This window comes from Lepidochelys olivacea (genome assembly GCF_965140295.1).
Source record: "Lepidochelys olivacea isolate rLepOli2 genome assembly, chromosome: 7".
Lineage (NCBI taxonomy): Eukaryota > Metazoa > Chordata > Testudines > Cheloniidae > Lepidochelys > Lepidochelys olivacea.
Window position 1 is genome coordinate 61,611,896 of NC_140417.1, and position 17,015 is coordinate 61,628,910.

The window sequence follows — 17,015 nt, forward strand, 5'->3', positions numbered from 1 at the left end:
GAATGTCTGACGTCATCCAACTCTGGGAAACCAGGGCCTATGCAACCAAACTTGGTTGGGAAAAGCGGGCCGGAGCTGTTGGAATGTTGATGGACGCGATGCCGCAGCCATTGGGAGCCAGCGGCAGGGCCCCGCCATTGGGCGGGAGTGGCGAGAGGGCGGGGAAGGGGAGGGGTAGGTTGCGCCGGTTGAAAGCCCCTGCTGGGCCCCGAGAGGCGAGGAGTCAGTGGGGCAGGCGCTGCTGAGTGAGGAGCGTGGCGAGTTCGAGTCCCGCGGTTGGCCGAGCCGGGAGTTCCTGGCGGGCCGCTGTAGTTTTTTCGCGGGGTTAGTAGGGGAGCGGCGCCTCCGCCGGAGGGGAGAGGTTCCCTGGGAGTTTGTCCGGAGTTTGGGCCCCGGCCCCCCGCCACGCCGCCGCCATGCCCGTCTTCCACACCCGCACCATCGAGAGCATCCTGGAGCCCGTGGCGCAGCAGATCTCCCACCTGGTCATCATGCACGAGGAGGGGGAGGTGGACGGCAAGGCCATCCCGGACCTGACTGCCCCCGTGGCCGCAGTGCAGGCCGCCGTCAGCAACCTGGTCCGGGTGAGTGTGGGACGAGGCCAGCCGGGCACCCGCCTGGGAAGGGCTCCCCGCGCCAGCCGCTCCCGGGCCCGCCTCCCCTGCCTCGAACTTCCCCCTCCGCTTAATGCCAACCGCTGCTCGGTCCCTGAGCGTGCCTTTGCTCCGCTCCCATCCCCTCACGCTGCCCGTCGCTCCTCCCCTGCCTCTCTTCCCTACTCAGCGCCCAGGGAAGGGAGCTGAGGCTCAAGGATACTCAGTGTGCCCTAGTCACCAGCGAGCTCCCCTCCCCTCAGGGCCTCCAGTCGCTCTCCTCCTGCCCCCGCTCCAGTCTCCTCAGGGTGCGGTGAGAAGTGATAGCACCAACCCCCGGGCCACTCGCTCTGAGCCGGCTCTTCCAGTCCCTCCCTGTCACAGGCCCTCTACAGCTCTCCCCTAGGTAGGGGGACAGCTCCAGTCCCTCTCTGTCTTATTTTCTCTAGCCAGGATTTATCAAATCTCCCCACCCAAAAACACTTTGTATCTATATTTTATACTCACATACAGTCAACTCCTAATAACTTGCTCCTTTCTGCATGGCAGAAAGATGCTGGCTTCCTAAGTGGTGAAGACTTTTCAGTTCAGAAATAATTAGGTCTAACGTGGAAAAGCTTTTCTTCAGTTTTTATTTTAAGACTACATCAGATTGTTTGTTTGTTTTGCCCCTTGAGTTGTTTTGTGAGTTCTGCTGATTGTTCAATAGCCCCATATGCAACAGTTGCTTAAGATCTTAATGGCTTAAAAATCTGTTCTTTTTTATTTTATGCACTCTGTTCAGAGGCAGTAATGCACCATAATTATTGGTATCTGCATCATGCTTTCCATATTGGGAAGGATATATTTTGAAACCGCTGATGGATATCTTTGACTTGATGATGCATCATCAATCTCTTTTGTTTTGTCAATAAAGTGTTTACCTCTATTTTGTAAATTGCTTTCTCCATGAGTGCAAGTGTTGCTTTGATGTGATAAACTGTTTTCTTTTTTTAAGTGTGTAAGTCAGTAATGATATTCCTGTTCGTTTGTAGTGAAGAGGGTTGCATAGTTAGCACAGCTGTTGGTATGTGTGGAGTCAGGACTTCTTGTTTGTTTCAAATAAAAAAGCTGGGATTGTGTTTTTCAACAGTGAGTTACTGCTTCCCAAAATGCTAACCTTTACCTAGAGACAATGAAAAGTCAATTTTAATCTCTGATTTTTTTTTTTTCCTGAGTCTTTCTTTCAGAGCATCACTTTAACAGTTTACCATGTTTTAGTTGCTAACTGACCTTGTGTCCGGAAAGTCCAAAAAACTGGAAAGCATTAAAATGTCTTCATTGGATATTAAAACATTGATACTAAATTATGTCTAAAGAATAACAAATTACAGACAGGCAACAAACATGCACGTTTTGCTTTGTAAATCCTTAGGTTGCTGTGCCATTTCCTATCTCCACAACTCCCTAGAGATTGCACGTATCTTTTCCTTGCACATCTGTGGCTTCCTTTACAGAGAAGGCGAATTACTCCCATATCACATTAAATTCTTTATTTTGGTCATTAATCTTTTAAGATGCTCATAAAAAGCAATTTCTGCATTGTCAATATAAGTTCGTTTAAAAACTGGGACACAACTCTTTCCCACCTTCTAAGCGTTAATCTGCACCAAAAAATCCTGTAGTCTATTTTAGAAAAGATTTTTATGCTACTTTTAATGTGGTACTGCAGCAGGACATAATATCGACTCTGGGAATATTAACTCAACTTCTTTTGCACATATAGATAAATATTGGATGACTGCTGTACTAATGCTTCAGAAAATAAAACAAAATCTATTATTTAGATGGAATGTCATGCCAAACAGGACTGACTTTCAAGCTCAGACAATGGGACTGCTGGGATATAGGGGAAAAATACATCAGGAATGCCTCTATAAAGGATATGTGGATTGTGCAATTATAGGCCATCGTAAGGCCCTAGAAGTGCCATACAGTACTGATTACTGTGGTATTAGTAGAGCCCTGCAAATCTGCAGATATCTGCTTGATATCTGTGGACCACGTTTGCGGATTGGATGAGGATACAAATTTTGTATCCTCCCACGACTCTAGATATTAGTACTCACTTTTAATTTGGGAAATTTTGTTTAACTTTATTACATTGTTGCAGTACCTGTTAGGGAAAGAATCTCGGGCACAGAATTTTAACAATAGTGATGTATTGTCTGGAATATCTGTGCTTTTTGCTTAGCTCCCTCTTGGCAAAGGAATTTTATATATAGGCCCTGAGGAGATGAACCATAGGTGTCTGGGGTAGTTAAACCCAAATTTTCCTTTCAAGGAGAATTTTGTAGTGAAATTTTGTGGTGTTCACTGTGTCAAGCTGGTTTGATTTTACTTCATTATGCAATCATTTTATTCTGGATAAAAGATTTTGTTGGTAAAAAGAAGTCACAAAATGAGATTCTCTTATTCTTGACTATTAACACCACTAAGTTTGTCTTCCATTTTGGGCTGTGGCTATGGGAGGCATCCTAGCTTCATTTAACAAATAGTTGTCCATTAGCTATATGGAAACCACCGGTCAGGGAAATAACCTACTTCCTCCCCTGACGAACCAAGGAATGCACCCCACCCATGTACCTATTTGCTGCATCAATACTGACTTGGACTCTAAATACATTCTATGGGTGGCATACCTGAGATCACTTATTCACTGACGCTTTAAAAACTCCTGCACCCCAATCTGGGTCTATGCTGATTGTGCTATGTATGCATCTTGTGAACCTTGTAACCGATACTTGTAATCTCTCATAACTCAAGCCTGACCCGATATGTACAGTACCTTCCTTCTTAACTTGTGTAAACTTGATTTTAAACATTAGCTTTTATAACAAGTACTGTTTCTTCCCTGTGCCCATGTGGCTTTGGCTTGCTTCAGAAATACAGAGCAGCTACAGGTGGTGTTGAGTCAGAAATGTTCCTGAAAAAAGAAGGTGCTTCAGCTCCGTGTTCTACCAGACCCTGTTGTGGAGAAGGAACTAAGTTGGTTTGAAAACCATTTGGTAGGAGATGCTGCCAGAGGGTAAATATTAAGCGAAGTTTTATGATGGGTATGTTACGGGACAAAGACCAAAAAGAACATATGCCAGAGGGTGCATGGACACACAGAGGCTTGGGCTCCTGGAGGGAAGCGCCACCCAAACTGCTCTTTAGGAACTTCACGGGTTTGAATTTGAAGACTCAGCAGCTGGAAAGAGGGAGCAGATTCATCGGTTGGCTCCTGTGACTGGAAAAAGGAACCTCTTGTGAATGTATACAATCCCTATTACAGTGTGAACTAGGAAGGTTATTGAAAGTTTATTGATCTGTTTGTGGTGTTTACTCAAGTTAAAAAAAAGTTTCGTGTTTTGTCAAACATAGAAGATGGAGGCATAGTCAATTGGTAGGTATTGAAGAGATCTGCAGGACCCTTGACATAGTTAAGGAAAAACAGCGAAAAAGCGGCCCAGTATTTACAGTCAAGTGTCCTGAGATGAAGGTGGAGGGATAAAAAGGCTCGACTGATAATCTGGTGACATGGAAGTTGAATAATGTGTGTGCCAAGGAAGGGGCAGGTTGTGCCACTTGTCCTCACTCTGGAACTTCCATTGCTAATGTCAATTTTTTGTAAAAATTCTAAGTGTCATGCAACACTCATAAAGAAGTCACTTTGAAGTTGACCTTTGACAGAAGATCCAGTGGGTCACTAGCTGGAAGACTTATGCCATGTACTATCCCAGAGCCCATGTGGATAAAACTAAGACAATGATGGAGAAGCTTCAGTTTTAGCACACAACTGACACAAATTTGAGGCAATACACACCTCTCTATATTAAGCGGTCTCTCTGTCAATTGAAGAAGTCAGTGCTATAAGTAGTTTGTTAGAGGGTTTCCTTTGCTGCCAGTGAACTAAAAACTAGAGTTCCATGAAATCCTTTTTATTTTTGTATAATTTTTCTTTTTTAGGAATTCCTTGTATTATCTATCTTTTTTTACCAATCCAGGGTTGGGTCCTGCTCCAGTGGGTTATGTGTGGAAGGCCTTGGTGGGGGTGGTGTTGCAGAATGAACCTGCCCCAAATGCACCCAGCAGCGGTCGTATGCAGTTGGGCCCCGCTCCAGGCATTGCGACCTGGCTCCTGGGGTGATAGCACTGCCCAAGTTTGGCCCGGCCACCTCTCCATCACGATGACTGGGCTGCTGGGCCAAACCTGAGTGGGACCCAAGGAACAGGAACTGCTGCTGCAGGGTAAGGGTTTTTGTTTCATGTTGCTTTAATCACTGGGTTTTGATTTATTTTGGGGCTCTCTTAATAACTGTAAAACGGAAAGCTTAAACTGAGCAGTAACTGGTGTGGTGAGCAGGCGAGTGTATTTGAGAGCCCTATTGAATTAATTGCTTTGTGAAATGAAGATCAAAATTCTAACTCCGGTCAAACTTGACTGGACAGAGTTTAGCATAATGGTGATGAATAAAATGAGTTTCTAAAACTGAGTCACTAGTTAATCTACTGTTTTAAGAGAAGTTATAGTACTGTGAAAAATTACCAGTAATTGGGAAGTAGTTTAAAAAATAAGCTTTGTGAACTGTCGTGCTGGGAAGTCTTTGGTCCAGGACTGGTCTCTTCATAATTACATACACAGAATTATTGCTAGGCTGTGAATCTGTAAATGTATCTTTCAGAGCTAATAAAACTAAGGTAGGTAAATCGTATGCTCAGACTGAATTTTGTTTAGAAGTGCGTTCAGCTACTAGTTTGTGCTGTGTTCTGGATTTCTGTTAGTAGTTAAGCTCAGTGGTTTTTAGATTTAAAATAATTGTTTTGCAGAATTGAGGGAATATCTTTTAGCCTTTCAGCAACAACCCCAAATGAGCATAGAAGGTTATTATTCATCAGTAAATGTCTCATGGGAGGTTGTAGATATCTTGACCTGCAGCTGTGGTAATTTGAATACTTTTACCTTGTACATACTGCATAGTAAAAGAGTAATTATCTAAAATTGGTTAAACCAGTTCTTGCCACAAATAATAATCTGTCATAGACCAATGGAGGTTTTCTTCAGTAAACACGGCCTTTAGATCTGCGAAAGGGATGTGTGTGTTTGTTCGCACGTACTCCAGAAAAGACGGTTTTAGGCTTTTAGAATTAAATGACAGCTTCCTTCGTCAACTAATACCTGTCATTGGGGAGATCGAGGGGGAGGGGAATATTCCATGAATAGAACGTGTGTGAGAATGAAAGGTGCTGATATTGCTCATGAGATGTTTTCCCACACTCTAAGATATACCCTTAATAATTAAAATAAAAATAACATTATCTGGATAAAACTGACATTCTCTGGGTAAAGTGCTCCTTCTTGCCTTGTCCCCAACAAAAACCCATCAGTTCTACACTCTTCCTGCTACCTCAGTTCTATCAGTCCTTGCAACCTCTTGCCCACTATTTTTCAAATCATCATGCTTTCCCTTTCCCAGTACCTCATTGAGGGCTTGGCTACACTTGGAAGTTGGAGCCCATTAAATCAGCCCTCGGTGCTCTAACTTCTGAGGTGTCCACACTGGCAAGGCATGTAGAGCGCCCGGACTCTGGCTGGAGTGCCCCTGGTAATCCACCTCCACAAGAAGCAATGAGCTTGCTGCACCCTGGCTGGAGCACTGTGGTGCAAGTGTGGACGCCTTGGTCTATTTACACACTCTGATCAGCCTCCAGGAAGTGTCCCACAATGCCTGTTCTAGCCACTCTGGTCATCACTTTGAAGTCTACTGCCCTGCCCTCAGGGGACCAACCCGTCAGACCCGCCCTTTAAATTCTCTGGGAATTTTGAAAGTCCCCTTCCTGTTTGCTCAGCTAATCATGGAGTACTCTCAGCGCATCTTTCCAGGTGACCATGCCTCCACACGCCAGGCGATTCCCAGTATGGAGCAATGGTAAGGTGCTGGACCTCATCAGTGTTTGGGGGGGAGGAAGCTGTCCAGTCCCAGCTGTGCTCCAGTAAATCCAGGAATTGTGATACCTATGGGCAGATATCAAGGGCCATGATAGAAAGGGGCCATGATCGGGACGCACTGCAGTGCAGGGTTAAAGTGAAGGAGCTGCGGAATGCGTACCACAAAGCGCAGGAGGCAAACCACTGCTCTGGTGCTGCCCCCATGACCTGCCCGTTCTACAAAGAGCTGGACGAGATATTTGGAGGTGACCCCACCTCCACTCTGAAGAGCACCATGCACACTTCAGAGGCCATGGCAGCCCAGAGTGCAACAAGGCAGGAGGAGGAAAGTGGGAGTGAGGGTGCTGAGGAGGAGGTGGGCCCAGAGCCAGACGATGGCCTGGCATCCCTAGATGCCTGCAGCCAGGATCTGTTTTCAAGCCAGGAGGACGGTAGCCAGTCGCAGTGGACGGTGCTTGGGGAAGAACAAACAGCAGATGAGGTGCCTGGTAAGCGGCTTTTATTTTGAGAAGGGAGTTGTTGGGTGCAGGCTGTTGAGGAGAGGAGGGTTGTAGAAAGAAGGGTTAGGGCTGCATACATGCTGAGATGCAGAATAGATCATTGATGTACTCTCTCACATTTGTGGTAATCGGCCTCAGTGATCTCATCAAAGGTCTCGTGCAGAAGCTGGGCAATCTGCTTGCAGAGGTTCTGTGGCAGAGCTACTGAGCTCCTTGTCCCAGTAAGGCTAACATATCTGTGCCACTGTGCCGTGAGGGGTGGGGGGACCATTGCTGCACACCGGCAAGCCACATAAGGGCCAGGCCGGAAGCCTCATTGTTGCAGAAGACCCTCCCTTGTTTTCCAGGTCACCCTCAGCTGTGAGATATCTTCCAGGATGAACCCATCCTGTGGAAAATGTGGGGAGAGTGTTGAGTATAGGGGCCCCCTGCAGCTGTTGGCTCTCCCCGAGGCACAGGACCCCAGAGGACAGTATGGCCCTGGAACAATCAGTCCCCCCTGCTCCTGTGGTTACTCACCATTTCGGGGCTCTTGTGGGTAATGTGCGCTCGGCTTGGGACAGGCAGTTTGTGCTGTTGTGTGCACTGTGCTTGTCTAGAAGTTCAGCTGAATCATTGTTCTGTCTAGTGTTAACAATGTTGCCTCTCTTAAATGTTGCATTTTGGCTTTACAGATGCAACCTTCAGATCCCAGCCATCCTTGTTATCAACGGCTGAAAGGCTGCAAAGACTCCAGAAGCGGCTGCAAAGAAGCAAGGAGGACCTTCTGCATGAAGTCATGCAGCAATCCTTTACTGAAAATAAAAAAGTACAGGAGTGGTGGGAGACGGAAAGGCAGGTCCGCCAGGAGAATGCAGATTGCCAGCAACAAACCATGGAGCGGCTCCTCCTAAGCATTATGGAGCGGCTCCTCCTAAGCATTATGGAGCGGCAAGTGGACTCAGTGCAGGCACTCATAGCACTGCATAGGGAGCAGATCCGTGCCCGCTCCCTCCCTGCAGCCCTTGTCACAAAACTCTTTCCCTTGTGCTCTCATGTCACTGCCAACCCACTTTCCCCAATATCCGGTTTCTTATCAGCACCAGCTGCCTCCAAGACCTGTAGCTTCACCTCCCAGCCCTGCAAACTATGACCTTTATGCACTACACTCAACCCCCATCACCATGCATTTTAGCCAGCCTGAAGTGCAGCACTCGTTGCACAGCACTCCAGATAGGAAGGCTGAATATGATAACAGGACATATGTAAATCTGTGATTGTTCCATTCCCCACCCCTCCCCCTTCCTTCCTCCCACACAGCACAGATGTGTCATGCTGTGTGTGTTTCTCCAGCAGTTGTGTTTCTTTTCAATAAATGAATTTTTTGGTTTTGGAAACATTCTTTATTACATTAAGTAAAAGATAACATAGCCTAGGGAAGCAACAGGCACTGCTCGTCAGTGCATCATTCATAGCAAACACAGATGTTTACTAGCATTGGAACCACTGCACTTAACTCCTGTGCAGGGCACCAAACATTACTGGTGGCTTTCAGCATCAGATTGCTCCCTCAAGGCATCCCTAATCCTTATGGCCTCACGCTGCGCCCCTCTAATAGTCCTGGTCTGGCACATTCAACCTCAGCAGCCAATGTCTGAGTGAAGCTTTCACCCTTCCCTTCACAAAGGTTACAATGGGTACAGCACGTGGCTATAACCGTAGGGATATTGTCAACGGCCAAGTCCAGTTTCCCATACAGACAGCGCAGTGGCCCTTTGCTGTCATTATGCACTGCCTCAGCCTGTTGTTGAACCGCTCCTTGCTGCTGTCAAGGTTCCCTGTGTATGGTTTCATGAGCCATTGCATTAAAGGGTAGGTGGGGTCTCCAAGGATCACAGTGGGCATATCGACTTCCCCTACAGTGATCTTCTGGTCTGGGAAGAAAGTCCTGGCTTGCAGTTTCCTGAACAGGCCTGTGTTCCAAAAGATGCATGCATAATGCACCTTTCCAGACCAGCTTGCATTAATGTCCGTGAAACATCCACAAGTGCCTGGAGACCCATAGAGAAATACCCCTTCCGATTTCTGTACTCGGAGGCTTGGTGGTCTGGTGCCAGAATTGGAATATGTGTGCCATCTATCGCCCCTTCGCAGTTAGGGAAAACTGTTAGTGCAAAGCCATCCACAATGTCATGCACATTGCCCAGAGTCACGGTTCTTCTGAGCAGGATGCAATTAATGGCCCTGCACACTTGCATCAACACAATTTCAATGATAGACTTTCCCACTCTGAACTGGTTAGTGACTGATTGGTAGCTGTCTGGAGTAGCCAGCTTCCAGATTACAATCGCCATGCGCTTCCCCACTGGCAGGGCAGCTCTCAATCTCATGTCTTTGCGCTGCAGGGTGGGGGTGAGCTCATCCCAAACTTGCATGCTGATGTGATCCCACCATTCAGTGTGTGTTTCCCAAGTCCAAAAGTGGTTTTCCACAGTGGTGAGCATGTCCGTGAATGCCACCAGCAATCTCGTGTCATGTGCATTGTGTGTCGACATCATTGTTGGACTCCTCACTGTCACTTTGTAACTTAAGGAGTAACTCGACTGCAATTTGTGACTTGCTGGTGAGATCCGTCAGAATATTCCTCAGAAGTTCGGGATCCATTGCTGCAGACTGAAAGGGAAGACAGAGCGTGCAGTACAAAAAAATTTGAAAGATGGCACCAAACGTGGACAGAAGCACAGGTATTGCTTGGATGCTAAGTGATGCATCATGGGGCATTGGGACAGGACCCAGGATGCCCGGCGCCCCCCACTCCCACTTCCCACGAGCCTCAATGCTAGAATGGGAAGAGGTGATCTGTGGGATAGCTGCCCATAATGCATCACTCCGAATGCTGCTGCAAGTGCTGCATGTGTGGCCATGCCACTATGCTTGCAGCTGACAGTGTGAACACACAGCAGCGCTTTCCCTGCTGCTATCTCCAAGGGCTGGTTTAGCTCCCAGCGCTCTACATCTGCAAGTGTAGCCATAGCCTGAGGCTCCTCTACCTGGCACCTGTTACTTGGAGCAGCAGTGGTAGCAGGTGGGTTGTCTTTCAACTTTGCTGATAATGGTGGCAGACAGTGGTCTCTGGGTGTGCTGTGATTATTTTTGGGGGGGAAGGTGAGGGAGGAGGCCCTCCTATATATGTGCTGGGTAGTTGGGCATTCTGGGTACCCTTTGGTTCTTGGGGTTATCCCTGACTGGCAGAGAGGTCTCCTTCATCTTATCTGTGTGTGTGTGGGGGGAGTATCTCATTAAGTACATAGATACAGTTTCCCTTGGCTTATTGATGGATGCACAAGGCTCTCTCCCAGTCACAACTTTTCAGACTCTGTGCTGGGGCTTAGCAGACAGGAATAAGCAGCAATAAGGGCTACACCTACAGTGGCTGTGAGACTCCCACTCAATAAATGGAACAAATTCATAAACTAAGCAGGAATAAGTCTCCAGGACCTCATGGTATTCATCCAAGAGTTCTGAAGGAACTCAAATGTGAAATTTCAGGACTACTAACTGTCATCTGTAACCTATCATTTAAATCAGCTTCTGTACCAAATGACTGGAGGATAGCTAATGTGGTGCCAATTTTTAAAAAGGGCTCCAGAGATGACCCTGGCAACTTCAGGCCAGTAAGCCTCACTTCAGTACCAGGCAGATTCGTTTAAACTATCATAAAGAAGAACATAATTTGTTGGGAAATAGCCAACATGGTTTTTGACAAAGGAAATCATGCTCACAATCTACTAGAATTCTTTGAGGGGGTCAACAAGCATGCGGACAAAGGAGATCTAGTAGATATAGTGTATTGAGATTTTCAGAAAGCCTTTGACAAGGTCCCTCGCCAAAGGCTCTTAAGCAAAATAAGCAGTCATGGGATAAGAGGAAAGGTTCTCTCATGGATTGGTAACTGGTTAAAAGATAGGAAACAAAGGGTAGGGATAAATAGTTTTCAGAATGGAAAGAGAGAAATAGTGATGTCCCCCAGGGATCTGTACTGGGCTCAGTCCTATTTAACATATTCATAAACAATCTGGAAGAAGGGGTAAACAGTGAGGTGACAAAATTTGCAGATACAAAACTTCTCAAGATAGTTAAGTCCCAGGCAGACTGTGAAGAGCTACAAAAGGATCTCACAAAACTGGGAGACTGGGCAACAAAATGGCAGATGAAATTTAATGTTGATAAATGCAAAGTAATACACATTGGAAAACATAATCCTAACTATACATATACAACGATGGGGTCTAAATTAGCTGTTACTACTCAAGAAAAAGATCCTGGAGTCATTGTGGATAGTTCTCTGAAATCATCCACTCAATGTGCAGCGCAATCAAAAAAGTGAACAGAATGTTGGGACTCATCAAGAAAAGGGTAGACAATAAGACAGAAAATACCCTATTGCCTCTATATAAATCCATGGTATGCCCACACCTTGAATACTGCTTGCAGATGTGGTTGTCCCATCTCAGAAAAGATATATTGGAATTGGAAAAGGTTTAGAAAAGGGCAACAAAAAGGATTGGGGTATGGAACGGCTTCTGCACGAGGAGAGATTAATAAGAAGGGGACTTTTCAGCTTGGAAAAGAGGCGACTAATGGGGGCTATGATAGAGATCTATAGAATCATGAGTGATATAGAGAAAGTAAATAAAGAAGTGTTATTTACTCCTTCTCATAATACAAGAACAAGGGGCCACCAAACGAAATTAATTGGTAGCAGGTTTAAAACAAACACGAGAGTATTTTTTCATGCAACGCATTGTCAGCCTCTGGAAGTCCTTGCCACAGGGTGTTGTGAAGGCCAATACTATAATGGGGGTTCAAAAGGGAGTTAGATAGCTTCATGGAAGATAAGTCCATCAGTGGCTATTAGCCAGGATGGGCAGGAATGGTGTCCCTAGCCTCTGTTTGCCAGAAGCTGGGATTGGGTGACAGGCCATGGGTCACTTGATGATAACCTGTCTGTTCATTCCCTTTGGGGCACCTGCCATTGGCCAGTGTCAGAGGGCAGGATACTGAGCTTGATGGACTTTTGGTCTGACCCAGTATGACCATTCTTATGTTCTTATAGCTTGTCCCTGTCTCCTGTTTTCCTCGTGTGCTTCTGGAGAAATTGGTAGTGCAGGTTGTGAGAACTATATTGTATGTACGCCTAGAGGCCTTGGTGTGGGACAAAGCAGGGATCTGCAACCATTGTCACAGTAAATAGCAATAGTAGGCACGCTCAGGTCTGAACACTGTTAATAAACAGAAATGACGTAAGTGTTTGGAGGGTTGATTGCAAAACAATTTATTTTCCATTTGTCACCCCTGTCTCTCACAGTTTATTTGATTTGTGTGATTATAACTCCAGTATGCACAAGGCAATCTTAAAGGTTTTTGCAGGGACTTAGTGAAATGATTCATTGGGTTAGCAATTAGTTTGCAATGGTTATCTTTGCAAGGAAAAGGCCTTGAGAATTTTTTAAAAATGGAGGTTCTCCTTTGTGGGTCTTAACAAAAGATGTTTTGGGGTAACAAAGAACTTGTGCATGCGCCTTCCAGGTCATCAGTGCTTAATATTCTTGACTTTTTTTAACTTTGTAGGTGTACAATCTTACATGCTTTAAAAAGTAGGGCCTTGATAAATCTCTAGTACTTGAACATCTCACTAGGATCAAAGAAACCAATTCTTATGCCAGCCCATCTGGATTATGTTATATTCCTAAAGCTACTGTCAAATGAAAAATAACAGCTTGCTAGAGGAGTCCTGCCTAGCTAATGAGAAGATAAAAAAAATTCACTGTAGGTTTGTATAGCTTACACTTGTGAAATAAAATATATGATCTAATAATTGTATTTAAGAAGAGAACTTCTACAGGTGCAACTTTCTGAGTTTTCTATTCAGAAAGGGGTTGAAAACGTCTGTTTTTCTTCAGTGTACCTGCAATTGCTTGATAATTTAGTGATCTTTAGACATTTTCTGTAACAAGTGGTCATCTGTTTTGATCAAGTAAGTTGATATTTTTAGATGAATAGTCAAAAAGAAAGAAACCAGCTTTGTGGTAATGCCGGCATACATCAATAGCTAGTTCTTTGTTTTCATCATTTGGGAGTGATCTGTAAAGGAGATGAATCAATCTTTCATTTGAATGGATGATAATCTTTTGTTCTGTTGATATGTTCTATGACTTTTCTTACTATTCTCTGCCATCATTTCTGAAAGGAATCTTCCATTTCTTGTTTATGGGTGTAACTGTCTTTAACTATGTTTCAGTTAGCTAAACAATTAGTGATTGTCTCCTCAACTTGTTCTAGGCAGAAAAATTGGGAACATTGATAATCGGTAACCTGAATGTGATTGACTGGACATAGCATATTGTCTGCATTCTGAACTGCTACATACCACCCATGTTACAGAAAATCTATAATTTGCAGCTAGTCTGAGTAGTCATTTGAAAAGCTGTCTTTTAAAACATTTTATTTCTTACCTGTAACTTTACTGTATTGTGGTGAGACCATTTTCAGTCTGACAACTTTTGTGGCCAAATTGCTGCTGATGCAATTTGTGGAAGCAGATGACTATACTTAATTTATAACTCAACCACTGTAGTGGGAGTTCAGTTGTTAGAGCCAGCTTATGTTGATGGGTTGAGGAACTGTGTGTGGATTGATGTGGTTTGGTGATAACTTATGGAGCGTCAACGTGAGATACGTAGTGCTTTGTAGAAAGCGTGTGGGGTTTTTTAAATTCTGAAGTGCCATCATGCTCTTGCTACATAATTTTTTAAAGAGAATTTATTAAGTTGACTATGCAGGGCCGGACAGAAAACTGTTTGGAATGTCTTGGAAACTGCAGAATACCAGTGTACTACATCAACTTGCCAAGACATAGCAGTTTGTTTTTCAGCTATTTTTCTCCTTATGGCTGGAATTTAGAGTGTGTAGTTGTTCCTTTAGAAGACTGTGTAATCTGGGTGAAAAAATGGTGTTTTTTAACACGTGTTGGCCAACACATATTGAGATTTTTAAACACCATGTAGCACCTAATTACTAGAGACTTACGTTAAAAAAATGTTAGTTGGTTCTGGTGAACTCTGGTACATGTTTCTAGTTCTCTTGTGTTCCAAATGTGGTGTTAATTTGGTCTGATATTAAAATGTCCATTTCCCCTGTTAGTCCCTTCTTCAAGGTTCATAGCCCTCATTTGCTTCTGAATGAGTTTTTGTGGCCATCCACTTCAGTTCATCTGATGTTGCCGAAGACCACTGGTCTAGGCAACCTTTTTATGCCCAAGATCACTTTTTGAACTTAAGGGCAACCAATGATCTACCCCGCCCCACCCCCTGAAGCCCCACCACACTCACTCCATTCCCCCCCCGTCACTCACTCTCCCCCACCTCACTCATGTTCACCAGGCTGGGGCGGGAGGTTGGGGTTCGGGAGGGGGTGCGGGCTCCGAGGTGGGGCCAAGGGGCTCACAGTGTGGGAGGGGGCTCTGGGCTGAGCCTGGGGCAGGGGGTTGGGGTGCAGGAAGGGGCTCCGGGCCGGGGAGGAGTGTTGGGTGCAGGAGGTGGTGCATGGTGCAAGCTCTGGGAGGGAATTTGGGTGCACAAGAGGGCCCTGGGCTGGGGCAGAGTGTTTGGGTCCAGGATGGGGTCCAGGGTGCTGGCTCTGGGAGGGGGTCAGGGCTGGGGGTTTGGGTGCGGCCTCCTGATGGGCGGCACTTACCTGGGGCAGCTCCTGGTCGGTGGTGCAGTGAGGCTAAGGCAGGCTCCCTGCTCCCAGAAGGGGCTAACGCACCCCTGAGGAGGTGGCAGGGGGCATGTGGCTCCGTGCACTGCCCCTCTCTGCAGACACTGCCCCCCGCAGCTCCCATTGGCCGCAGTTCCCTGTTCCCAGCCAATGGGAGCTGCAGGGACGGTGATTGCAGGCAGGAGCAGCACATCAAGCCCCCTGTTCCACCTTCCCCCGCCCACGGGGCTGCTTCCCCTGCCCTTAGCGGCAGCCCCACTATGCCACCGGAGATCGCGATCGACCAGTTGGTGACCACTGGCCTAGACCATAGCTATAGATATCTTGTTTAATGTTATCTGTATTTTATATAGTCACATGATTTGCCTGCTTGTCATCTCCTTTCCTGTTACAAAGCTTTTTTATGTGATGTTTCTAAACGGTTGCTTCCAGTTGCATTGAAGTCCATTGTAAATCTTTTCTTTAAGATGCACCTCATTACGTGCAGAGTCACTGTTCCTAAGAATGTTTTTAGTCAGGTAACACTGCATGTCTTATGGCACTCGCTATATTAAGAACATTCATTGTTGAAATGACAGCTGGAACAGAGAACTAGAAATAGACTGAGCCTTATCTCAAACACTGAACAGAAAGCCTCACTTCTCATTATCCCATACTTAATTTATATTTCTCAAACACTATCATTTTTCTCAGACCATTTGTCCTTTTGAGGTGGATATTTGTAAGTCTTTTTCATTTTATAGTGAATTTCCTTCCCCATAAACTTGACATTTCATTCTTCTTGGGGTATAGCCATTGCAGTTATGATGTAGGAGTCATACCACAGATGCTACGTCTAAATATGAATGTATGCAGAGAGGTAGTTTGGGTCATTTCTCCTCTGACTTAGGGATAGTCATTTTTAAATGTGGAACAGCTTCAGTTTCAAATGTCCTACTAGTTTCAGATATATGGATTTCTTTCACAAAGCCCCAGTTGCTAGACAGCTTCAAGCCTTAGACTATAATGCAGCACAGTTGATGCAGAGCCAGTTACTTGGGTTTTTTGTTACCAAGCTTCAAATATTCAAAAGCATATAGGGGGCTTATTCATCAAAATGACTCAGCATACTAAAAGTTTTGAAGGGGAGGGGAAGTTAACTGGAAAAAATGGAGTAAACTGACTTTTAATGCATTAAGGCCCTAATTTGGTGAAGAATTTATGTATGGTGCTTAAGGCCTGTTGAAGTCAATGAGACTATTCATATGCTTAAGTTGTTGCTGAATCAAGGCCTTAATACACAATAGTCTTTGGTCATGTGGAAGCATGAGGACTGTAAAAATTTAATGCTGGGTTGCCAGTGTTAATCTTCTCCTGCAGTCCCCTGCCCCAAAATAAGGATGGAGAGAGCCAAATAAATACATTATTCCACTGAGGAATTAGAAACTTTTTTCCCCTTAAAGCTACAGACCCTACCCTACCTAAATAAAATGTTTCTGTTGACGTACAAATGAAGTTTAAAAAAAGACCCCACTCATGGATAGTTTCTCTCATGCTCATTTAAACACTGGTAAGCAATCCACTTTGATATAGAGTTCACTCTGGTGCAAGGGGTTTTAATTGCTGCAAAAGGATAATTTCTTCTGGCATTTATTGTTAATTATAGAAGCACAGGCCCTATTAGGGAGCAATTTAGTATTTTGTTTGGGCAATAAAATTGCTTCTCTGAATGAAGAAAACATTAAAGTGAATTTATTTGGTGTATAAACTGCATTTATAATTTCTTACCTCTTCAATATTCTGTAATATCAATCAGCCCAGGAGTGGATCTGCCCTTATGAATATATTATCTCAGCTTTCTAGTCAAGGTCCAAAATAATATATTGCTGGTATAGATGTATGGAGTCACAATATAAACGAGCATGTCTTAAAAGTTAGGGCCTTCAGTTATAAATGATGTCCTGGAGTCTCATAAGAGTCCTCTTGGACTCTGTGACCAGCACTCTTAACAATGCAAAAATTGACTTCGAAAGTCTCCTTAGGTTTAAAGCTTGGAAACCGGTGCATTAGCTCAACCTTTCTCATGAGCTCAAGTCATAGTTGCTTTGCAAACCCATGAAAAGGCTTTAAACATCTTCTTCCTTGTTTTGGATAGGAATGTCACAGAGGTTGAGCCATTCCTCTAACCATACTCTCCTGTTAAACTTAAAGAAA

The 17,015-nt window shown here is 44.9% G+C and overlaps 1 protein-coding gene across 2 annotated transcripts in view; it reads left to right on the forward strand.

Moving 5' to 3' along the window:
• Positions 1-206: 206 nt before the first annotated feature.
• Positions 207-17,015, forward strand: part of VCL (vinculin) — a 105,698-nt gene continuing 88,889 nt past the window's right edge. The window contains exon 1 of one of the 2 annotated variants that reach the window (XM_084633101.1): positions 207-584. In XM_084633101.1, coding sequence (XP_084489227.1) covers positions 417-584 — 168 coding nt within the window. In that variant the 5' untranslated portion in view covers positions 207-416. The remainder of the gene's footprint in view (positions 585-17,015) is intronic. The other variant, XM_084633100.1, reaches the window with a different exon arrangement.